Source organism: Elaeis guineensis, chromosome 10 (assembly GCF_000442705.2).
Source record: "Elaeis guineensis isolate ETL-2024a chromosome 10, EG11, whole genome shotgun sequence".
NCBI lineage: Eukaryota > Viridiplantae > Streptophyta > Magnoliopsida > Arecales > Arecaceae > Elaeis > Elaeis guineensis.
Genome location: NC_026002.2, coordinates 22724905 through 22750902, shown reverse-complemented (window position 1 = coordinate 22750902; position 25998 = coordinate 22724905). Strand labels below are relative to the sequence as shown.

At 36.4% G+C, this 25998-nt stretch overlaps 1 protein-coding gene across 6 annotated transcripts; it reads left to right on the top strand.

Annotated features, from left to right (window-relative positions):
• The first annotated feature begins 830 nt into the window (after positions 1–830).
• On the top strand, positions 831–25763 carry LOC105059827 (BTB/POZ domain-containing protein At1g04390). Of its 6 annotated transcripts, XM_019855660.3 has the most exons (9): positions 840–1090; positions 1372–1444; positions 5127–5253; positions 12757–13273; positions 13358–13488; positions 13595–14028; positions 14161–15324; positions 15641–15793; positions 24678–25763. In XM_019855660.3, exons 3-9 carry the CDS (start codon positions 5143–5145, stop codon positions 25120–25122), a joined length of 2955 nt encoding a protein of 984 aa, XP_019711219.1. In that variant the 5' UTR covers positions 840–1090; positions 1372–1444; positions 5127–5142; the 3' UTR covers positions 25123–25763. The 6 variants fall into 6 exon arrangements, with proteins under 6 accessions (XP_073100269.1, XP_010941581.1, XP_073100270.1 ...); XM_073244168.1 differs by lacking the exon at positions 1372–1444 and having other exon boundaries at positions 831–1090; positions 24688–24938; XM_010943279.4 differs by lacking the exon at positions 1372–1444 and having other exon boundaries at positions 834–1090.
• Positions 25764–25998: the final 235 nt, after the last annotated feature.

The window sequence follows — 25998 nt, the reverse complement described above, 5'->3', positions numbered from 1 at the left end:
GGTCGTCCGACATCACAACGATCTCCATGAAATCTACGGTCCAGGGGTCAACGTCCTAAATCACGAAGTTTGGTCGCCCATTAGGGCAGTTGCAGAGGTTGGCACCGAAGAAGCAGTCGACGTTGGCAATGACAGAGGGGTGCGGGGGTTAGTCGCCATCGCTCACCATAGATGGTAGATGACGCTGGCTTGGTCAATCGAGTAGAGGGGGAGGTGGAAAGTATCAACTCCATCAAGTTCCAGTTCAAGCTCGCCCCCCGCTATTGTATTCTCTGTTATCGTCATCCGGATGAAGAAATATGGAAGCCTTTTTTGTTCTCCAGTGATCAGAAATTCAATAGGTATTTGCTTGTGGACCGGATGCTATAAAACTGGTCAACATGGGTTAAAAGTTAAGGAGTTGTACAAGCTTGGCCCATCAAAGACTTGGACTCTTGATTGGGCACAACCTTGTGCTCAAAGTAGGTCTAAATGATCAGACTAGGTTTAGACTGTTAATGGTTTAGAATGTCCAATTCTGCTCAAAAGTTATCTAAAATATACTCTTCTCCTTGTAATTTCCTTTTTTGTATTGAAAACTACATTTTTATCTCTGTAATTTATTCTATTGGCCCATCTATTGCTCCATACTAATTGCCATTTCGGTGCGGCAAATGATGGCTGTACAAGGATAAGGCAGATGGCAAATTTCAGACGGTGGATCCGTAGAGCTCATCCCACATTTACATGTAAAAAAAAAAAAAAGCGTGCACGTGCACAGAGAGTGAAATTGAGAGAGGAAAAGATGGATAGAGAGGTGGGATGCAAGGGGAGGGTACGAGCCGGTGAGTGAAAAAAAAAAGAGGAAAAAATAAAGGAGTTGGAGCTGCCGTCTAATTGGCAGGGGAGGGGCACCGCCTCACTGGCGGGCCCAATTGGCGGGCGTCATACAGGATGTCCTAAGTCGGCCCCTCTCTCTCTCTCTCTCTGGGCGTCTGTTGAGGCAAATGGGTTCCTCCTCGAAGGCCGGGAAGGGAAGGAAATGCGAGCTTAGCGATTACATACTCATCCTTCAACGGCGCCTTCACGAGGCTCTCTCACTCGGAATCAAGTTTGCGCTTGTCTCCTTTTTCTTTCACTTTTTTTGCTGAACTTTTGTTTCCCTTTTATTCGGAATTCGTCCCATATAAACCCTCACTTCAGACATACAATATATTTGTCTTGTTCTTCTAAATCTGGATAATTTTGCACTCGAGTGATTCAATCCTGTGGATTTTGGGTTTAGAATAACCCCTTTTATTGCGGATTAAAATTATAGTTTTTTCTTGAGATTGTTAGATTGCTTAGCTTAGTAATGTCCTCATAAATCCGTTTTTGATATCTTGTTGTCAGAAATTTCAGATGAAGAAAATAATCTTTTCTATCGATAACTTGCTGATATGAGATTGGGGTATCTTATCATCTGGTACGTTGATTGCATGTCAGAATATTTCTTTCACCATCCTTCTATAAGATCGAAAAAAATCTAATACGTATAATTGATTCAAACCTAAGAACTACAGGTACTTTAAATTTCATGCGCACCAGATTTAGATACTCGCTGAATATGGCTAGGCTATGTTGCAAACCTTTGGTTATCGTATTGTTGAAATTAAAAATGACTTCGGATGTGTTCTGTGTACTTCTGAAATACTTCATGGATACCTTTGAAGATGAGGGGAGAGGGCTTGACCTTTTGATGATGGATCGTTAATTTTAGAGTTATGATGTTGCTGTTACTTTATGGAGCATGCGTTTTGATTTATGGATTTGAATAACAAGTAAATGGTAGAGTTTGTGGATTTGATATTATTGTATGGAGTATGGATTATGTTGTAATGAAAATTGAAAACTTGCTGTGCTTTATTAGTATATGAAAAAAATAATATATATTTACTTGTAGACACAGTGTGTCTTAGACACAATATATTCTATTTTTCAAGATTTGTTTTGTCAGTATATCTGTATTATGTAATATTTAGACCTTATTCCATGCCTTGTGCTTCAAAAGTTTAACAGGTTGCTTGCATAGGAAATAATGTTGCATCTTTCCTTGTTTATTTTTAGTTTATGTAATCTTATGCCCACATAAATTTCTTGGACCTTTCTTGTAGCTTTTATATAACTCACATAGATGCTGAAGCCTCAATGAACTTGGTTAGATCATGTTGTTCGAATGGATGCCGCCTCAATTTTTATCATCAAGACTAAGGCTTGAAACTCAGCTTGAAAAAAGGCTTAGGCTAGAACAATTAGGTTTTGGTTTTGGCAAGCATGCAATTTTGGTGGTTTCTCTCTAGTTTTGGCTATTCAGTTGCACAAAATAAACCGATTCAGAAGTACAACTAAAATCAAGAAAAACTGATATAATGAAGAAAAAGAATGTTTGTCAAGATTAACATATTTGATATCTTTTCAATATATGTTAGACTATATAGGACCTTCCGATGCAATACTTTGGTTGTTTCCTCAAAAAGAGATGTTTAGAGTGTACCATATCATTGGGAATTCAATATATGGTAATTAAGATGTTCATGAAACAAAAATGTTTATTTATGAAATATTTTCCCATCTTTATCTCAAAAATATATATATAAATTTTAAGTTCTAGCATAGGCAAACCCATATCAAAATAAATTATTTATCCTTGATATCTTCAGAAATTAATGTAACAGTGATTCTAAATGTTCTCAAAACCTGTTTAAGTTTAGTCTGAATAAAATGCTTCCAAATAATTAAAGAATCAAGAAATTTAAACAATAAAATCTATCAACCAATATACGCATTACATTTGGCATGCTAAATTAGTTTTGTCCAGAACTTTGAAATTTCCCCAGTTTTAGATCAATTCTGGGCCAGTTTCAGTTTTAACTTTGTTCTGAGTGATACGTCAAATCATGTCTACAGATTGTTTGGGATAGTTTCTTAAGTTTCTCTTCTGGGCTTACTTTGAAATATAGCTTACGGCTCAAAGTGGTCTCCTAAGACAACCATGGCATCAAATTCCATTAAGACAAGATGACAACATTGACTGTGCAAAAAATACAAAAAATTGCAAAAATTATAACTAAATCCAAAGTAACAAGGAAGAAGTAACTAGCTACAAGTTTCAATAAGAAACAACATAAACCATGGCTTTTTCCTGTAATAATTACGGCCATCATCTCTTAGTGTCTTATACTTTTAAAAGAAGAAGTCTGATCTCAAACTGCACTAGTTAGCACATCGCTATATATTTATGAAATTTCGTTCACCAAGTAATACAATCTCTATCCTTATTAATTAACACTCCTAAACTTGGTATTTCCTCTATTCGTTTGCTATATTGGGAAGGACCTCTATGCATTTGCTATATTGAGCAGGAACTGAAACAAGGTCCCCCCCTAAGACAGAGCTCCACTGTACTAGTTAATGAATTACCATCAAATCCTTCACTTCTTGGGGGGTTAACCTGAAAATCTCTAAGGAACTTTCTCATTTTGTACCCTAGTTTGCTAATGAAAATCTGACCACTTCTCTAAATGGTACTATGCTCTTTCTATTGTCTTTTCCTCTTACTTGTTTCATAATTTGCAATCTGCATGGGCATTTCAAAACGAGTTGTACAAAACTTGATTGGCTTGTTGTTATTGTTGTTGTTATTATAGTTGTTAATACTATTATTATTGTTATCATGATTACTATTGAAAATAATGGTGGGAATGCCATCAGTCATTTAAGAAATGACAGAACAACTACCCCATATCAAACACTTACAAACAATTTCCAATAGAAGAGAGGTCCAACCTTTGGTAATTTTCTCCTTCAACTTACCCGGAGTACCTGCAGCATTACTTAGACATGGTAATGGTAGCTGGTTATGAGTCTCCAAGAGGAATTTAGAGAATAAAAAGCCTAAACACACTGACATGCACCTGCACCTGATTCTCATGTTCAAGTGCATGTAACACATTGTGCAACCATTAGGCTACAGCCCTATATGCCTTTGTTGGATTACTTTAATAGCTGGTTGATATTTATTTTATCAGCTGGTTGATGAAGTGTTTTATATGTAGTTGTGCATTGCTATTTCTTGCAATGAAGGGCCTTCTTTCTATACATGTCACCTTGAAACTTGTAGTTTGTTTATCTATTATTGTAATACTCTATGTCAAAATTCTAGTTGGGTTTTGAAATTCCAATGCTCATATGTAGCTCGATTTTGAAATATTAATTTTTAGATGTCTTGGAGCTGAGTCTGGGTGTTGTCCTTTGATAAGCCAGAAAGCATGGAGACAATGTCTGATTCAGACTTGAAGAAGTTTAGTGATTGAATACTAAAGAATTGTTGGATACTTGGATCCTTTTTTTTTTGTGTGTGCGTGAGAGAGAGAGAGAGAGACCGATACAAGCTCTGAAAGAGGGATGCATATGGGTAGATGGGAAGAAAAATAGAGGATTTGACAACTCTTATGTTTCCAGATCTTAGTTTTGTATATCAGTAGGATTTAGCGCCTTTCATGACTTGTATTTTGATAGAAAGGATGAACAGATTATATAGATATGGCTCAAGCTTGGGCTGCATTAGTTGTAGTTGAGATGGCATGAGATAGTGAACTGAGGGTCAGATAGGGTCAGGTAAAGGAAAACTAACTGTGGATGGTGTGACACCGAGGTTGGTTCATGGGGTCATTGAAAACCCAACTTAAGGAACATGCCCCAATGGGTAAAGATATAAGAAGAGGTAATCCCAATTCCCAAGAAAAATTGCAGATTGTCAGTGGTAAATGTTGACTCTGGTGAGAACTTAAGGCAATCGATAAATTTACAGAGGCCAATTGCCATTCATCACTCTGGTTCCAGCAGTGAGTTGAAGCCCTTCAAAAGTAAAATTGAAGAATGAAGCTTTTAACATCTTTCTACATGACATCTTGTGATAAACCATTGGATCAATGTGATGCCACTCCGACCTTATTTCAAATTTTCTTATTTGGATCCCAGCGTTAAGATGATTTCTTATGGATTTATAATGCAGTTTCTGATTTTTTTTTTTTTTTTTTTTTAGGATCTTTTTTGTGGAACTTTAGAACATATATGTATATATACATATTTTTTTTTTCATGTGGCAGATTTTGTGGTAACAAAATGAGGAAATGGCAGTGCATGGATGCTGAAATACAGGCGCATGCTCTTAAAACGATGGCTGCATTTATCAATTGTTTGTCTTTCTCTCTACTACAGCATCCTCTTATAAAGGTATTCCTGTCTTTTTATGAAAGTAAATTTCTGCTAGGGAAGAAGAAGAATGTTTTTTTAGCTACTGTCATCCAATTGTGCAAATGCACCTCTGTTTCCAGCTTGTGGTATTGGATTGTTGTTTACATGAAGATAGAATGCATACGTACATACATGCAGGGGAATCTAATGTGCAAATGCTTAGATTTTTCTAATTATAGGGGAATCTAACTAGGTTGCTCCTGGTCTCTTGAACTGAAATATGTATTCTAGCAAAGTGCCTCAATCATGATTTTCATCATCTCACTATGGGAGTCATTTTCAAGTGCTGGTCAGCAAATGTTCTTAAACTTTGATTGTTTGCACTTCTATACTTTTTATTTAAGGTTGACATATCCAGAGTAGCATCGTATATGCGCAATGCACACGCAAGGAAGCCTGTACAGCTGTGACCCACAACCTGATTTAAATATAATTCTATAGTTTGTTTAACTTGATGGATGCAGTTCCTCTTTTGGCTGGTGCCCTTCCCTTCCTTTTCTCCTCCTTCCCCTCTTAAATAGCTGTAGATAGAAGAGATGTGCCCTAAAAAAGATAGAAGAAGCAGAGGCTAAAGTGACATTATGCCCTTCAAAAGAACACTTTTCTTTTGACCCCCTCCTTTAAATAGGCAGTATTAGATGGTAGAGTCTATAAGAGAGAGAGAGAGAGAGAGGTTGAGCCTTTATGAGCAATGAGGAAGCAGAAGCTAAACTGTTGTTTGTTGAGGGAGAAAAGTGATTTTGCATACATGCCTGTCAAAAAGTGCTTTGCTGTGTTCGCCTCAAAAAGTGATAAGTACTAAAAGCACTTACCAAAAGTCTGAAACTTGCATGGTTGTCCTTCCAAAATCTTATAGTTCTATGTACACCTCCGCTATTAGATGACATCCTCCAATGACTGCTTTATTATCATTTTATCCTTTCAATGATTTTTACAGATATGCTCTTCTATATGAAATTGAACACCCAAATTCATATATTTACCTTGAAACATAAAGAATTAATATAAACTGAGGATAATGTTGTTGATGAACAAGTTAACTTTTAACCTAGACAAACTAAGGTAGTATGACAAAAATGAAAAGGAAAATCATGGAGGTAAAGATGCAAAGTTTATCCTTTTGAAGGCTGCCAAAGGAAAAATCCTCCCAAAAGGAGAAACTGCATCTCTAGAAATCCTAACCTGGACATGACTTTTCCCATGTCAAGAAATTGATGTTGTAATAGTACAGATAATATTAGAGATATTCTTTTGCTGGAATCATAGTAGTTACACTGGATTGCATTCATCTATTCTTAATTGAGCATAAGGACATTGCTATCATATTCACCTTGGGGTATCACTATTGTTTACACTCCATATTCCATGCATGAGCATATGGATTTTGCCTTCCTTTATGACTCTTTGTGATTAAATCAATTTTTCATGCTTCTTGCTTAAAGATACACTTATAAAGCATGTTCCTAGAAATATATGTTGTCTTTGCTCTCTATGTTGTTGCTTGAGCCGGCACAGTATAGAATTTCCAATAGAAAAAAAAATATACAAAATAAAAATTTTTCGATCCCTCCAAAAAGATTAAGAAAGAAAGAAAAGAAACATTCTGCTTTTCATTCATTACTGGAAGATTCCATCCACCGCTAACTTAACTGGTGGGCTGGACTGGATTGACTGCCTAGACTGATTGATCCTGGGAGCAAACAAAAACTAAGCTTTGTTATGGAGAGGGAATTCTTCAGGAAGGACTGGTCCAGTGGTCAGTGCTAAGGGTGAATTATGGTACTCTGCATTATGGTCCATACAAGGCTGTCGATACTCGATAGCTGAAGCTTAACTAGAAGGTTTGTTGATTCTAAGATCCTCCAAAGTATGAAAGAATTTGATGACCTGATACATTCATCTGTAATTGTGGTAAAGAAGACAGAGTATTAATTATAAGTTCAAGCATGTAATTTTTCTTCCATGCATGAAAATTTTATGCTATTAGGTCCTGTTTGGATAATCCTGCTGGATTTGTGGGATTGGGAACAGGATTTCCAATATAAAAGTATAAAGGGCATGAACCAACCCACTTAAACAGGACATCTTGAAGCCCGTTCCGGTGGAGGGAAAAAAATGAGACCTCCACAAGTGTTTATTCTTTTTTCTTTGCGGTGTTCGGGCCTCTCCCCCCACCAACCTCCTGCCCTCTCCCTCTCCTTCTTCCTCCCACCCTTCACCTCATCCTTCATCCCACCCTCTCTATCTTCAATTGGGTGTATGGAATCTGATGAATCTAGTGGGATTTTACAAGATTATCCAAACAGGTGCATAATATGTGTTGATTGGTTTAAAGTGTGGTCTAACATGAGTGGTTACGATGAAATGCTCTGCAGATGGCATCTGCTGAGAGATAAATTGTAAATAGACACCTAGCTTTACAGAGGCATGAATGTTGAGCCCATGACTTCGTTTGGTGTAATGTCATTTATGTAATGACCCATTACTATATTGCAATGATAGGAAAGATCTGGATCAAAGAAATTTCGGAGCACTGTCATGTAAAACATAAACATGGTATTGTAAAGGGGAGAGTGTGAAACTCTTAATAACATGCATATGAATATCATGTCATTTTTTATCCTCATATGTAGAATAACATCAACTGGAATAAAAAATTGATGTCTGACCATGCCTCCATAAAACTCATACTATCTTCATTGGCACATTCATATCTGTTAGTTGTTCTTTGGGACTGGCTCAACAATCTTTCAGCACATGGTAAGAAATCATAAATAGGAAATGTTCTGATACATTGTAATAGAAGTTTGTAAATGGATTAAAATAGATTCCAGAAGCATTAAGAAAATTAAAATAAATGATATATCCCCATATAAGTGATGATAAAACTCAAGTACAGTAGAAGCGCGACCCAAAAAAAAAAAAAAAAAAAGGAAGCAGCAACAGCACGTTATTTTTTCCATAAATTTGTGAATTCCTATTTTGTGATACTGGTTATTGGATACCTGTAGTTTGTTTTTTTCCTATTGAAATGTTAAGAAAAACCAAATTAATCTGATAGGAGATTTAACCCATGAGGCATGAAACTGCGAATACCACCGATGATTGAGTATTTGCATGTTTGGTATGCGATTGAACTTGCTTTTTGGCTGCGTAGAATGCAGTGCTGCAGCTGTTTGGGTAGCTACTGGTGCGGCCAATCATTTGGGCTCTATTCTCTGGGGGTATATCCACAGTAGAGTGGTTACCCATCTCAACCAAAAGAAAGAAAGAAGGCTTTTCGGCGTAAGGACGATATTGCCAATGGTTGATAGGGATAGAGTAAAAGCCTTATTTTCATCTGGTGTATGTCTAGTAGACCAAGTGCTCCTTTTCTCCAAGGTCAACCCATCACAATTTGCATTTTGCTATTTTATGCTATTTTGGAGATCAAAATAGTTGCATGTAACTTATAACTAACCAAAAGAAAAGCAAAATTATTGTTTCTGAATAGCTTAGAGTGGTGAGAGCACAAATCTGAGACAACTCAATAACTTACCAGGTTTGAAGCCTCATCAAGACTAGCCCAAGAAGCACGGCAAACCTGCTTCTGCTTAGCAACTTGATGACTGACTAGCATTTACTTCTGCTCAACTGCTGATAAACCAATAAAGTTGCGCCTTGAAACATGCCAATTTGCATCTCTAGCTTGTTTGCTGATGCCATCATTTGACATCAATAAATGCTGACCTGTGCTGTCCGGTGAAAATGGTGATGCTATTTTTCTGTTTATCTCATCTAAAGAGAAGATTGGATCCCTTAAAACCCTTACTGCCTCTTGCAGTACAGAAGCCAATTCAAACAGTAAATCTGAATCTCCACTAATATCTCATTATTGCTGCTTTTGCACTATTGCATAAAACAAAAAAATGAGAATAAGGTTGCATGCCGAATCACCCTAATCAATTATGGGAAACAAAGTAATGGGAATTGCAAGAAACATATGGTATTGAATCCTTGAAATATGATTTCTTTTTAGGAGTTCTGTTTAAAGCTTTTCTCTTCATATGTTTCTTTTTTATCGAATAAATTATAAACTGGTCATGCATCTATTTCATAAAGTTCATTCTTTATTTAACCCAATTGTATTTAACCAAAGCAGCCAAAGCATTAAAGGTTCAGAGAAAGTTTATAAAATGTCAGATGCACAGTATTTTTTTAGGTCAATGCACCAATCCTGGAAAGATAGGCTGGTTCTATAGTGTTATTAGTTTAGAAAAGATAAAAAAATCTAATCTTGTATCTGCATAATAAGATTTTTGAGCCATAGCCATGCTGAGAAAAGCCCAAATAGGGATGAATCTGCCTGAAGTTCTTGCAACATTACCCTGTTTAGCATTTCACCAATTGCATAAAATTAGTAGTCATGATTTTAAGCATTACCAAATTTTATCATTTTGTAGAATCTTTTATTATATGTATAATTGTTTATATAAGTTAAAATTGATGTCTAGTTTAAATCATCAAAAACTATTTGAACTATGCACATATAAAAGCTAAGTTTAATGACAAATCAATTGATTCTTGTGAAAAGAAATAGACGAGTTGATCGACAATTACTCAATAACTGATGCAAACTTTGAACATATCAATGCAAGCAGGAGTTTGAGAAATCTCTGAAATTTTCTCTTTGCAAAAAAAAAAAAAAAAAAAAAAGGGGAGGAGAAAAGAAGGAAACACACCTAAGAGAAGATGTAAGGGCGGGGTGAAAATCCCTCTCTCTTTTGGTTGAAATGGATATAGAAGCCTAAAATCACAGAACAAGGACAATATGGACAAGAAAATATGGATTAAAATGGTGATGATGAAAGCAGGGCAACTAGACATGATCTGGAGAAATGAGATAGGAAAAGGGAAAGATAAAACTGATACATATCCAAGCAAGACAGCAAGAAATGACCAGAGGAGCGAAGCATCCTGCAGGCACAGGTTATCAGAAACTGAAGAAGAAAGAAAGGAAAACGCATTTGAGACAAGATGGAATGGGAGAGCAAAAGATCATTTATGTCATCCATGGATGTTTTCATTGGCACAAGGACAAGAGGATCCTGAACAATCAGCCATCTCATCCAATGTTCAGTTCAAAATAGGGCTGAAAATGGATCAGATATCGATTGGATATCAATGATCTATATTTGTATCAATTCTTGGTTGATGAGTATGGATATGGATATTTATTGGATGCTAAAATATCATATCCATATTTTATATTAAATGAATACAAAAACAAATTAGATATTGACAATATGGATATAAATCGGATAGTTAAACTCTAGAACCACCAAACCAAAGGTATCTCTGTATAGAAGGTAAATCAAGTTAAGATGATTCTAATCTTAGTGCTTCTTTGCTTTTCAGGTTCATGCGAGCTATATAAGCCTAAATAGGATTGGAAATAGAACCATGCATCCGATAGTTGTCTATCAATATTTTTATCCTTTGTTTTTTTAATGGATATGGATACATATATGGTATTAATCTCAGATGCTGAAATTTATTTCCATATCCATATAGTTTTGGGTATGGAAACAAATTTGGCCGGGTATTACCTGGTCTATTTTCACCGCCAGTGTGAGGCTTGAGGTGGTGGGGCTGTAGAGATGAGGGAAAAAGAGAAGGTGCCTTTTATATCCTTAGTGAGAAAGAAGAAATGAGTATTATTAAAGGAAAGAGATATCTCTACTATGTTGGGTTAAACCAGCTAATCTAGATTGGATTCACATGCTTGTGAGCCTAGAGACTAAGTGGCTTAGAACCAGTTTGCCAGAACAAAGGTGCATGTTGGATGAAAGCATCAAGACAAAAGTATTGGCTTCCTGATTTCACTTGAAAGTACAAGTAGTTTGTAATAAATTGTGTAATTATTTGCCCGACATATATTCATGAGTAATTCTAAATTTGTAATAATCTTGAGAATATCTTGATTGCCTTTTGTATTTGTTAAAGTAGAAATAAATCATTTTGAATGATTATGTGCTTCATTATTATAAGTTTTGAGTCTTCAATAGTTAAAATATGTTTCTAGCTGCATCACAATGAAGATTTTTCTTCCTCTTCTCTTTTGACTATTTGTGACTGTTTTGTTTAGATATTTGGAAACGTCTCTTCTAGTGCTAATGGGACACTGCAAGATGGATGGTCATCATTTTTGCATGTTATGTGATAGATATACAATTTTATAATACTATAACACAGAATCCTTTGCTGCTCGCTAGTATCTTTACATTGACTAGGGAATGTCAAAAAGCAATTTTATATCCATGAAGGCATGTGATTATTGGAGTTTGGCCCAGCACAAGGCATATCGCTGGGATACCCTGCAGAGTGCAAGGTATCCAGTACTATACTGCCTTATGTCAAACAATACTACTTTGATATGGTTCAGTTTGCTGATTGGTGCAAAGCCAAAAGGTTCTGATCACTTTTTTGGTCACCATTTCGTTGCATTGGAGAGGAAGCTGGAGGTTTTTATTTCTGTGGGCAGCCTATAACTATTAACTCAACAGGCAGGCAATTGAAAGGTGAAAGTAAACATTAGTAGCAGGAATCTTCTGCTTAGCATGCTTCACCCACTCTGGAATCTCCCTAGAAACTTGTCCCCACACTTGCTTCCTTATAAGGGGAAAAAAGGATTAAGAGACCTGCTCTTCCCACAGTGAATCTGCTCTTGCACCAACACTTGTAACTCGTAAACAATTCTTACTTACATGAATATTGTTTAAAATTCAATAGATATATTCTGAAATTCAAATTCCTAGCAAAATTAGAAGGTCAACAGTCTAACTCAAGAACAAATTCGAGATTTTTGGAATTGGGTCAAAATGGTGGCTTTAAATGCTAGGGAGCTTCTTGAATCAGAAAAGCTGTAAGTTTTATTATATCCAAGCATTTTCAGGTCCAAAAGTCAGGAAAGATGATGTTTGTATCTTAGATTTCAGAATTTTAATCTAATATGACACCGATCAACAAACTATGATTCAACACACATGCCTTCTGTTTTCCCCCCTATTCTGTCTCTATTGTTTCTCCAATCCAAAATTTATAAACAATTGCTGTCTTTTTATCAAGGACGGTCATTAATGTGATGTTAATGCAGTGTAAGGATGTTGTATTTAGCTTAAATGACATGATGCACAATATTGCAAATGCTTGTATGACTTATTTTCAATTTGTGACAATGTTTATAGCTTTAAATTTTTGTTTTAATGTATGAAAGATCTCTTAACAACATTTGAAAGATGTGTAAAGTGCTATGATAGGAAAAAAAGTCAAAAACAGACGAAATTGTTAATGTGTATGCAAGGTTTGCCGTCTCGGTATTGAACTCCATACCTGTGTTACTATGTCAATAAGTGCCAAGTCGGTGTACTGAGTGTCGGTATGGTAAGGTAGGGCCCATTATTTCTGTAATTTAGTTCTCAGAGCATGTCATTATCTTTCCAGGATTCCATTTTTGATATGCTGGTAGCTCTGGAAGGGATTCTACAAGCAGAAAATGAGAGAATGTTGAACCTGGCTGGTGATGTGACCCTGCAGTTAGTTAAGAGCTTAGGGAAATCCATTTGCCAATATCCTATGTTGGAGGTTATTATTTCTTTATCACACTTGTTGTCATTATGTCGATTACCCGTTGCAATCTCATCTGCAGTTGCATTGAACTACATCCTGACAAACCTAGGGCCAGTGAGAGGCAAAAGTCACGAGGAAGTTTGGAATGTTTTGAAGAAAGCTGGCACAGTTGGCAATCTTATCCTTGCATTTCAAGATTCTGAAGATCGATTTCAATCACCTGAGTATTTCACAGAGATGACATCTCTTCTCAAGACCATTCTGTGGAGGTGGCCTCTCTCTAGATATCATGTATGGAATAACACTAGGTTGTTGGCCAAGCTAGGAGATAATTGTGCAAACCCTGATACATCAGTTGTAGTTTCTGTCCTGGAGCTATTCTCTGTGCTAGGTATATTTATTCCATGGTGATTTCTCTTTGTCAAGTCTATTGCTTTTCATTTTTAGTAAAATTAATGTTGTAAATGTCTGTCAGCTCTATGTGGTAATGGGGCAGTGAAGCTTCTTGAAAGGAAAGAGCTACTTTTTCAGGTTGTGCAAAGCATGGGAAAGATGCGTGATTACAGTGTTAGAGTGAAGGCTTTAACACTTCTTCAACGTCTAACTGTATGGGTTTAACTTACACTATATTTATATTATGCTTTTTTGTTTTTTTTTTTAAGACAATTTTGGATCTACAGAGCATTATGATCTGTTTTTTTGCTCATTACAGGGCTCTGCAAAAGGATGCACTATGGTAACCACTTCATATTGTGAACCTGTTATCAGAGGAATCATTGATGCAATGGGTGAATGGAGGTCATCAAATTCGAAGAAGATACCTACCGATCAGATGGCCTTAGTAATGGAAGCATGTCGCTCTGCATTACTAACTTGTTGGGCTGGGAATCATCATTCATGTTTTTGGAATCATGATATCCATGTAATCCTTCTTAATATTATTCTTGGCAATTGCAGCACTATTTATCTAACTCATTTGGCACCCTCATCGCAAGAGTTAATAGCTCGAGTAAATGATTATGTTACAAATGCAAGACCCTATGTGTGGGATATACTCGGAAATTTGGTGGTACGTTATGAAGAAGATTTTCTTCCTAGAGCTCGAGGAAACTTGTGCTACCTGAATCTTCTTATTTCTTGTGCATGGTAAATATTTGGCCTTACTTCTGCAATGTGTTTTTGAATATACCATGGCCAATAGGCATTTTATCTCTGCCTCTTTCGTTTCAAATATGTTGTTAAAATGTGCATTATGCTGATTGGATGATTTGCATATAGCTCAGTGGCTGCAGATTTGATGCAGAAATGTTGCAATTCATCATCTTCCTATACGTCTGAGTTGGAACCTGTATTAAGGGCAGTTTCACTGATGGTCTTTTCATCGTCCAAATACATTCAACGACAAGCAAGGCACTGTCTGTCAGATATGGTGGGACCTTTTGGTGATGCCTATTTGAAGTGCATTCTAGCTTCCCTCCAACTAAATGCTACTGGACAAGTCTCATTATTGTCTGAAAGTCTTCGTGCTGTTAATAACCTTATGAGTTTGGCATGCTATTCAACTTTACCTCTGTATCAAAAGCTCATTGTCAATAGTGAAGGTATAAAGATATTGTCTGGCATTATTAAGATGTGCTTAAATAGTGATATACATGTTAGTAGGTCTAGTGTTGCTTCTCATCTGCGTAGTAGTTCTGATGGAAAAACATGCTGTTGGAGCCATGTGGAAGACTGGGAAGGTGAAGACATTCTTTTATTCTATAGTCTCCAGACACTTTCTCAGTTGATAGAGTTCTCCAATCTCTCGTGCAATCACCATAAGTTAACATCCGGTGAGATTGTTATTTGCACAATGTGTGAACATTGTGAATCTCAAGATTTAATTAATATTCTTCAGTATATCTCAAGTAACATCTTTGGATCTGGTCCTCAATGGTACAGTGCACACATTTTGAGTTTCTTTGGATTTTATGGTTTTCCAAGCAAGATTGGCAGAAAGATGGAGAGAGCACTTCACGAGGATGTACTTGCTGATTTGGAATTGTTACTCTCAAATGGTCAATCTCTTACAGTCCATGGAGCCATTCTTGCAGCTAGGTGCCCATATTTGCTACCTCCTAAAGAATCTTTTCAGAAGGAGAAAACCTGGGGTGATGGATCTTCCAAAGAGCAAGAGAGTAGGAAGGATAAGGGAAGATCAAGACATGAAGTTCGAATGTCCGATCGTGTTGATAGTGGTGCTTTAAAGAAGATCTTGGAATATGTTTATACAGGATTTATTCATGTGGATGATGACCTTGTGAAGCCGTTAAAAGTTCTTGCCAAGTGTTGTGGTTTGAGGTCTCTATCAGACATGCTTCACCGAAAGTTGCCAAAATGGGGCACAAGTAGTCCCAGTTGCATCTTCAATGGGGCACTGGAACCAACTGGACATTTGTTATCGTGAGTCTCGTTATACTGATGCATTGATAGTTATTGGAATGATAGAGCAACTGAAAATAAATGAAACATAATGTAGAAGGAAGATAGCTACATTGTGTTAGCTGACTTTGAAATTCTGGTTGTCAATAACCAAATTATATATCTCCATGCATTTTAGTTTTTATCTTTCATTTGGTCTTTTAAGTAGGTCATGCTTGTTAGTTGCATCATGAAAGTATTCTTGGGAAGTTGTTATTTAATGAATCATATTTCTCACAATTAGGGTTTACTTATGGTGAATTTTAGCTCAAGTACATACCATTTATCTTGTTCACAGAGATGTCATTTTGGAAGCCAGGGCAGCTGAAGGAATGATCTGGAGTTGTACTTTGTGCCAATCTTCATCACCACACAAGCATGCACACAAAATTGTATTGTATTCTGGTAGTGATTATCTACGCGCATTATTCCAATCAGGGATGCATGACAGGTAAGAGAAAAATTAACAGTATTGGGCATTTTTCTACCTCTTTATAAATATGCATGCCTATACAAAATTGAAAATAGATTGAAAAGTAATGAGTGATTTTAATTCCATTACTATGTTTTTTTTATTATTAATAATTTTAGCAACTTGAAAGTCTTACTATATTATAGAAACTGTATGCACATTTTGTATCATGAGGGTTGTAGTAAAATAATTAAAAAAGAGTAGAAGTGATTTTTGGTTTAAAATTTAAATTATCAATAAGCACATTAATTTATAAGACCACTTATCTTGTTATACTTAATAGGTCTGTTGTGCTGACTGTACCATACCTTAGCGTAAGGTACTGATATCGTACCGAGGTTCAGTTTTGTATATGAGCTAAATGTATCCGTACTTAGCAGAACTACCATGACTAGGAGTGTGAAAAATGTATTGGGAGCCTGTCTTGATATACTGTACCGATTCTGCTACACCGAATTGGTATTGTTCCTGATACTGTTTTTCCAGACCTTGCTTATCAACATATACATGACTTCTGATGTAAATGCTTTACATCAACTAATGTACCATTAGAAAGAACTGATTTCTTTTCCTGCATATTTATAAATCTTATGTGATGCCTACGAAAAAGAAAATCAAAACCATTGTGGTGTGCTTATGTCTAAGGTTTAATTGTTAGGGTTTGAACTAGCCCGAGACAATTATTAGGTTGGGCCAAGTTTGGCCGAGGCCGTGGCATAGTGTCAAGGTCCAACATGGTGACCCAAGCTCAACCCATTTTGGTTTCATTCCTATATTTTTCTGTTCGATCTTAGTCAAGAGTGGAACATTCCAAGCTTGGGAATAGCCCTGCCTGAGGTGATCAACCCTGAGACAACAAATCTGACAATTCAAGTGTAATTCTAAGGTTAGAGGGGAAGGAGAGACATGGGATTCATTGCACAAGTAAGTATGGTGACAGTTGGCACTAGGAGCAACAAAGATAGAGAGAGAGAGAGAGAGTGAGATGGAATATACGTGATCAAAGAGCAATATGGTTGTAGTCTCGTGAGTGGCTATTGAGAGGAAGGGGTGAAAGGAACATGGAACAGAGATATGGGTGATTGAGGTGCTGAGAGATGAGGGTATAACATGGAGGAGGTATGAGGAAAGGGGTTAAAGGTGAGAGAGGTGGAGAAATGGGCGCAGAGGTGATTCAGGTGGACTTATTGGATTTTGGACAAAGGAAGTGTTTTGCAAAGTGATCATTATCATAGTTATAACTATATTTGTGCCACATATTAATATGTCATATTTTTTTTTTTTTTTGTGCATATTTGTAGAAGTTTGGGTTGGGCATGTGAAATTGTTATTCAACAAGGGCTTAGTGTGAATTTCAAGCTGGTTTAAAAATTTGGGTTTAGCAACCTAGTGATGTAGAAATCCTTGCTTAGGAATGGTCCAAACTTGGGCCAAGTGGGCCGAGTTGAAAGCAACTAAATTTAGTTTGCTTCTTGGTTGCACTTTGCCTTCTCTATGTAGTTTGGCTGATGGAACTTCTGTATAATGTCTTGCTAATGCTTATTGTTAGGGGCATCCAATTCATGTTTGTCTATTGGACGATTAGTGGTGTTATCATAGAAAACCCTAGAGTTGAAGGCCATGGCTACATCTAAGTGGGTTGGTCGCATTAAAACTATAGCATCATTGATTATGGTAGTGCAGGTTAGTACATTAAAGACGTTATCTTAGTGTTGAATTATGAAGTGGTCTCCTTGACATAATAATGAATGTATAACAGTTAGGCATCACCTTGGTCATAATGAGATAGGGTAACCTGCTAAATGATATGAAGATGAAAGATCACAAAGGGATGATAAAGCTTGTTGTTTGTGATGCAAAACAAATTTATCAGTGTTGGTTTCTCAGAGATCATCTCATGCGAATTTTGAGCATATAAGATTAGAGGGAGAGAGATATGGAAGTTTGTTGATGAATAAATGATCACTAAAATTTTATGAGAGTCGAAGAGATTATAGGAAAGAGTGAAGAGAACTTTCTTTGCTTTTATTTAGGAGGGGTTTTCCTTGAAAAGTCTTAGCCCTTGTTTTAGGTAGTGGAGATTTTATTTTATAGCTTTGGGTGGTTGTGTTGTTGTTGGTAATAAAAAGCTGTTTGCTGTTCGGTGATTACGTTGTGATAGCATTGTGGAACATTAACATTTGTTTGGTAATCAAACTAAGAAAGTGCTTTTAGTGTAAGAAAATGATAACAAAGGGCATTGCATATTGCTTATATTATCAAAAATTATTATTGTATAATATTCTTAGTTTATAACTATTTATTTGATATGATTAGTATTTAAATAGTAATACTAAAATAATTTTTTTTATAATATCATATTTTAATATTATATTATAATAATATTATTGATAAGATATTATACTATTATTATTTATATTATAATATTTATCATGATATGGTTATTATATAATATAATATCATACAATAATATTGTTGTGTTATGTAATATAGTGATGTAATATAACATAATAAATCATTATAATAAAATAATAATATTGTTATGTTATAATATTACAATACTATTATGTTGTTATTTTGTTATCTTATTATGTTATTGTATTATCGTGGGTTTCGTCTCTATGAAATTTTAGTTAAAATAAAAACAAACTTTTGGTAGTTCAGTAAAGTTTTTGCAAAAGCTCCAAGTTGGAGCTTTCTCCTAATAGACCTTTTTTGTTTTTTTGCTTTTGGAGGAAGTAAAATGTCAATCCAAAATTTTTACCAAACACCTCAAAATCATCAAAAAAGAGGTTTTGGGCCTCCAAGAAGCAGTTTTTGGCCCTCTAAAAGCAATGTCAATTGGACCTTAGTGTGCAAGGACTAGATGAGCCTCGAGTTCTTTTAGTTATGCTTAAATAGGAACCTAAGTTGAAGGTAAATGGAAAAGGCAAAAGGTTCTCTTCATGATATGGCATTATCAGAGTTTTCTTCTAATTTTGGAGCTATCATGATATTTTTTGGCGCATAATATTCCTTTGTATATGTGTATATCATGGATTGAAATACCGACCATACCTGCTAGTTGCCAACACTACCGAGCAAGTGCTCTTTAGTTTGATCAGACCAAAATCCATCCATCCTACACCAAATTGGGGTAAATCAAGATTGAAGCAGTTTGGAATAGATCAATATCACTCTGTATTTTATGAGGAAGCCTTTGAATCCTTTTTTTGGTGTTTTCCAAGATTTGAAGTTGTGAACAACTAAGAACATCGATTGTGGAGGTCTGAACAATGAGGATGACTAGGTGCAAAAAAATCCCTAATTGTTCAATTGTTCATGCACACATGTTGATTTTCAATGTATTTTTAAATAAAGTTATGTAATAAACTAGCAATAGAAAAACTTAAGTGCACATCTAATAGGATGATTTGAACATTCAAATTAATACACATTATGCTTCTACAAAGATGCAACTTTAAAATAATAAATCATAAGATAAGGCCAAAATGTTGAGAAAAATTTGGACACCAACATAGGCCAACAACAGAGGTGTATCTTTTAACCTCCAGCTCCTCTCCCGAGTCCCTTTGATTTTCAAGAATCTTGAATCCCGAGTCCCTTTGATTTTCAAGAATCTTGAATGCTGATTAGAAATTTTTGTTGTCTCATGCAAAGTATACTAAAGTCATATATCTACTATGATGCTTATTAAGGAAAGAAGATTGCTCCTTTTATTCAGTGTCCTAACATCTTTCTGTTGGGATTTTCATGGTTTAAAACAATGGCCTTTACAACGTTGTAACCAAGGATGGATGAACCATGCCGAATCAACCCGTTCGGGGCATACTGAATTGGATCAATCGCAGGCCGAGATGGTTCAGCCTATTTATTCGAGACAGGGCTGGTTCACTTAAAAACTCCCACCCTCACAGTTCGTGATTGTCCAACGAGGAGTGCCTCCACTTCGTGGTAGTGTTTAAGAGAAGCTCGCCCTTGCTTGCAATGGTGCTTGAGAACACCTCCCCCCTTCCCCCCTTCGGCTTGATCAGTGCTACTTGCTCCCCTTCCTCTCCTAGTGTCACTGATAAGCATCCCCATCTCTCTCTCTCTCTCTCTCGCACAGGGTTTCCCTCAGCCCTCACCCTTCCTCCCTTCCACCCTCTCTCTTGCTATGTCTCTCTCTCTCCTCTTCCTTTTGTCCCTTCCCCTTCCACCCTATTTTTGGTATGCTTTGGAACCGCACAGTATAGATCTGTAACAAATTGGTTGCCAGCCAATACAACCTCCAGTAGTGGTTCAGCGAACCTTGATTGAAACTGCCATTTTCATGGCTCTAGAGGTCAGTGATATGTTATAGACATCTGCAATGAGCTGGTGTCAATTTATACTAGGATGATTGTCATCATACCTTTATCCTTTGATGCCTTTGAGGTCCTTCATGTAACCTAATTTCATCAGTGTAAAATAAGGTTGTTCCGTTGAATCGCTATATAGGTTTAAAAAAATAATATTTTGTTTTAAAAATAATGACTTCGTCAATAACACCATTGTCATCATTCTCCTTTAAATCTTGTTATAATGTAAAATATTAAGGGTATTCTTCCCATAAAGGTTTATGAGCAAGCATTTTCTTCCCTCCTTTCTTTTTGTTTTTTGTTCCCAACCCAAGGTTGTCACTGATAAGTTTTCAGTTTTATTAATTCAACATGTCAAAGCATAGAACACTACAACGTACCCTCTTGGCAATGTTAAGCAACATTTCAGTATTAATGTTAACCTCAAATTTTTTTTTATCATACTCTAATGCATTGAAGAATTCCTATTTTGGCCACCGGTTTGACATGGATCCACTTCCTCAAAAATTTGTATATTTGATAACTTATCCAACTACTCCCTCTTTCTATCCATGACTCTTTTTTTTGATTTTCCAATGCAGAATATAGGTTCTTTTAAATTCATCATGTTTCATTCTATAGTCACAATAACAACATAACCATTAAAAATTTAAGATATTTCGACATTAATCAATATGTGCAACCATTTTCTGTCTTTGTATTGTTGTTTTTGTTAAAAAATCTTTGAATTATCCCTAGTATTAGTAAACATAATTTTGTTATCGAAGTCGAGGAAACAAAATTTTCATATGCAGGCTGTTCAGATGACTGTATTTTGGTGGCTTCTTTGCCCAAGTTTATTATCCTAGGATAATTATCTCCATGAGTGGGAGTTGTTGAGAGAGTGTTTTCAAGAAAAATCTGACAGATCTTGGGAGGCTGCTGATGACTGCAAGCTTTAAGAGAATGGATAACAAATCCTATTATATAAGTGATTTATGTTATCCTTCAAAAATAGGGTAACCGGGTCATGAATTCCTTCACTCCCTCAAACTTTTCTTGATTGCTTTTTCCTGAAAGACTTTCCCCTGCTCCACAGATAATACTCTTAGATTAGGTGTTCAGGCATCTATTCAGACCTGTTATGCAGGGCTCGACAAAACTGTATCAAGAATATAATTTTAAATTTTAATCTGTTTTTATTCCATAAAATAGTCTCAAAAAATGGATTCAATAATTCGGTCTACTGATTCTTTGAAAAAATAATTGAAGATATTATTATTATTCTTATAAACCCATTAAATAAGTTATATTATATATGGCATCTTAATCATCAAAAATCTTACCTGTTTTGTTATTTGGCATTTGAAGATTTTCATGCATTTGCATGTGCTATGTTTCTATTCGACACATATATATGTATATATGTTGAGTCTCCTTTTTATAACTCTCCTTTGCAAGGCTTAGTGAGTGGGATTGTCTTCTTTTGAGATCATTGCAATCAACTTTTGCATAGGCCCAAATAGGTCCTGTATGATATGAATATGAGATTGGTTGCAGTGGGGATCCTTCATGCTTGCTAATTGTTAGCTGGCATTGGAGCGATAAGGGTACCACACTCTACAATTATCCCAAATATTGAATCTTGAAAATCTTTGCTCAGCAAGGCTACTGGACATTATACACCATATTCTCACCATATATTCAAGAAATGCATTATGCTCGAACTTTGTTTTGTGCATAGACTGATGAACACAGTAGTCGATCATTCATGAAAATTAGGAGCTGCTCTCAAGCATCAACTAGTTTGGTTGAGCCCAATTCTGGATATAAGCTCTTATGTAGCTTCTTAAACTGCCATGCAACCACAAAAAAAAGAAAAAAAAGAAAAAAAAAGAGGTATCTTTGTTGGACTACAATCAACTTATATAATATAGTGAACTTTGTAGATGGTATTATGAGATCAGCTTCATGCAGCAGTTGCTTTGCATTGATCTTAATTATTGAACCCCACACAAAGTGTTGCATTAAGCTGTGCATAGCACCTATTTTCCTTGTATTTGTTCCCTATAAGGACTTAATGTGACAGCCTAGACTGCTACTAAAACTATGCCCAAGGACTGGTATATTGAAAATAAAGGATTAATAATCAAGATCGAACTTATTAGTTGGACTAACAATTTTAGAAACAGTTCGAATGATAGTACATTTTGGCTTTTCTTGATGAAGGCTAAATTGTAAGCCCTGTGTGGGCAACAAAATCCGGAAAAGTTAACTATAGGCCTTTGCAAGACTGAGTAATAAATTGTACGGCATTTTCTTATACTAGTCTAGTTTTATGTATTGTTAGAAGTATAATTGGAAGTAGTTTTAGAAAGAAACTTTTCCGGAAGCTTTATTATCTTCTCTGAGCAAAAAGATTGGCTTCTACCAAGGTTTGCCGTATCGTTCAATACCATATTGACTGAATGTTCTAAATTGTATCGGTACTAAACCGGTATGTAGTCTTGTACCATGTTAACACTATGTACGCTTTGCCATCCTATACTGTACCATATATAGACATAGTAATCGGATGGTCTCGCCATGGGGTCTGGTACTAAGATATCAAACCTTGGTTTCTACCAAGGTTTGCCAAACCATTTTTGAAGGGGGTGCTAGTTGGCGATCCTTTCAGCATGGTACGGGTTTGTATGATGCCATTCCAGGGTGTGTTGACACTGGGAGAGCTAGAGAGGGAGGGGGAGAGGGAGAAGGAGAGAGGAAGAGAGAGAGTCCGAGAGGGAGGGAGAGGGAGAGGGAAGGAGAGAGAGGGAGGGGTAGAGAGAGGCCAAGAGAGAAAGAGGGCTTGAAAGCCCTTGTTGCGGTTAGGGGGGTCTTGAAAGAGAGATGGCTTGAAAGCCTAAATCTGACCCCATGCATGTGCTAGAGAGAGATGGAGAGGGAGGAAGTGGGGTCCGTTCCTTTTTGCCAGTGAGTGGAGGGCGAGCAGTGTCGAGGGTCATGAGCATGGGGGGAGGCAAGGGTCCATTCAGGAGAGCCATCGACGTGAGCCAAGGGTGGCTTGTTCGAGAGTGACTTGGATGGACGGGTGCAAACTAACCCATCCTGATTCAATGGCGTGGAATCGAGTCGGGTGCAAACAAGCCAGGATGGTTTAATAGCATGAGAGGGGCACACCAATATAATAGCTGAAACCATGTTGGTCCTTACCAGTCTGATTTGGTATGTCTTGAACCACTGGTTCCGCATAGCATGGTAGATCTTGGTTTCTACCATCCTTGCAATTAGACAAGCTTTGTTTCCCATCTCTGGATGGAAAGATGATATATATTTCAAACTTGTAGCAGCTGATTTCACTATAGCATCAGGAATCTACTAGTGATCAACAGATCACTAGAAGTTGTCAACCCAACTAACTAATTAATTATTTGAGTTTCTTAGATCTCCTTTATGCATGTTAACTTCATGTCACAATCATGATGCCACTTTGGCACATCTGAGCCACATAATACCTTCCATCCTCCAGCTTGTATGAACATGGTTATGGAAAGGATAGAATGATGCTTTTGTAGAATGTTATTTGATTATGTTCCTCATAGAGCGTGTGCTCAAGGCTTTGTGTAAATTGTTTGTAAATTGTTCGAGTTTTCTTAGGGTTTGGACTTGATTGGATTGGCTTCATGATCTCATTTCTAGTTACACGAACCATATTTCTTAATTGATAAAACATAACTAAAACATAACTAGGGTTGCTTATTGCACAAAGCTTAGCAGCACTGTTGCTCTGATATCATACATGCCTGTGAGGGTGTTTGTCAATCTTCTAATGAACCAGGATGAGAATCGAGAATGATGAAAGATCAGAACATGATAGAATAAGAAGAAACTATATGCTCTGATATTCTAATAACTGATAGTAAGATGATGCCTTTTCTTTTCCTTTATGTGAAACGACACAAGCCAAGAACATGAGCATACACGGTTAGGTATCCTTTGTGGCCCTATATTGTAATTCATAACAATCTTTGCAAAGAGTTTGTGCTCAGGACTTTCAATCTGCTATGTGATTTGTTGTTTATAAGTATGTATCTTTATGGCTGATATCCAAACTTTAATGATTTTTTAATCTGCCACTTCTTATCAATATATCTTTTTGCCTGGTAACTATAATCAATTGCCATATCAAACTTACGTAGTTATATTTATGTCGCTTGCTCTTAAAATCTACAAAAACACATTCCCATGCATGAATAATTCTAGATCTATGAAAACTAAATGCATCCTGCCTTCATCAGAGTTGGGGGTTGTCTGGGGGTCCTAGGGTGAACTCTACCCCTTGTTCCGTAGCCTGTTGCTCAGGTCTTTTTCTACCAAACAGGGGAAAAAGTAAAAGCCTACTTTATTTAGGATTCATTTTGGGATTTGTATAATTTTTCTAATTCATCTTAATTTTCACTGTCCTTCAATTAGAAAAATATGTATTCCTCTGCTGTACTTCTATCAAATTCTTATGCTCTAGGAAAACTCATGTCTGCATGCAGCCATTCACAGATCATCAAAGTTCCTGTTGGCTGGGAAGCGTTGGTTAAATTAGTCAGCTGGTTTTATTTAGGAGAGTTGCCCAGTATTAGTATTGATTGTATATGGAGCAATATGGATGCAGAGCAGCAGTTCCATGAGCTGCAGGCATATGTAGAGCTTTCTTCACTTGCAGAATTTTGGTGCTTAGAAGATGTCGGAGAACAGAGCTTGAAAGTGGTGGTTTCATGCCTGAAGTCAGACAAAAGATCTTCAGTTGAGATTATTAGCTTTGCTGCAAGCATTGGTCAGTGGAAAATAGTTGAAGCTGGTGTCAACAGCATTGCCCCTCTATATCCTAAGCTGCTTGATGCTGGTGAACTTGAGGATCTAGATGAAGAGGTACTTGACATGTTACGATCAGGATATGTCTGCTATTCCCAGGGGAGTTGTAATTGGAGTGATTGAAGATCATCCTATTATTTTGTAGCTAATAGTTCTTCACATCTTGCTAGAGAAGTGACCTCAGTTGGCACAAGTTTTGTAGCTTTTGGAGACCCATATGAATTACCATTTTTCCTTTTGGCATTTTTTTATTTCATGAAAGCAAAGCCCAAGACTTACAGACAAACACTACGATTTCAAAGAATCATGAGATAGACTGTTGAGGAGTGCTGATTCTTCCAGGCAAATTAGCAGTCTTTCGGGATTCCAAGCAGGCTTTGTAGCTTTCTCCTGGGGAACTAAAAAAGACTAGCTGATTTCATGTATAGGCAGCACATTAAATTAAATGAGTTGCATTTTATTTTATGAACATGGAACATACGGTTCTATATTCTATTAATTTTGGTGTTAATCCATGCAGCAGCAACAACGTATGCAATCAGGGTTCGAACAGATTTTTTAGCTTTATACCAAAAGAGGAGGTCATTTAGCTAATTTCATGTGTAGGGAAGTATGATCTATATGAGACGTGTTGTATATTTCATGTGTAGGCGGTATGCTTCATGTTGTCATTTAGCTAATTTTATGTTTAGGCAGCATGTTTGAACTATATGAAATGTGTTGTAATTTATAAATACAGAGGGCACATTTGTATATTCGGTTAATTTTGGTGTTGGTCCATGCAATAGAAACGTGCTTAAGTGTTGTCGCATACGCTAAAAGTTTACAATACTTAGTGCGCCGCTTTCTCTAGCCATGCTTGTAGACAATGTACTGATCATCTATCCATTTACAAGGAAAGATCTTTATAATTTGCTCATATGACAGGCATGGTGCACCTTGAAAAAAATGCTGGGGAAATGTTCGTTCCATTGATACATTTTTCAAGTAATTATGTTG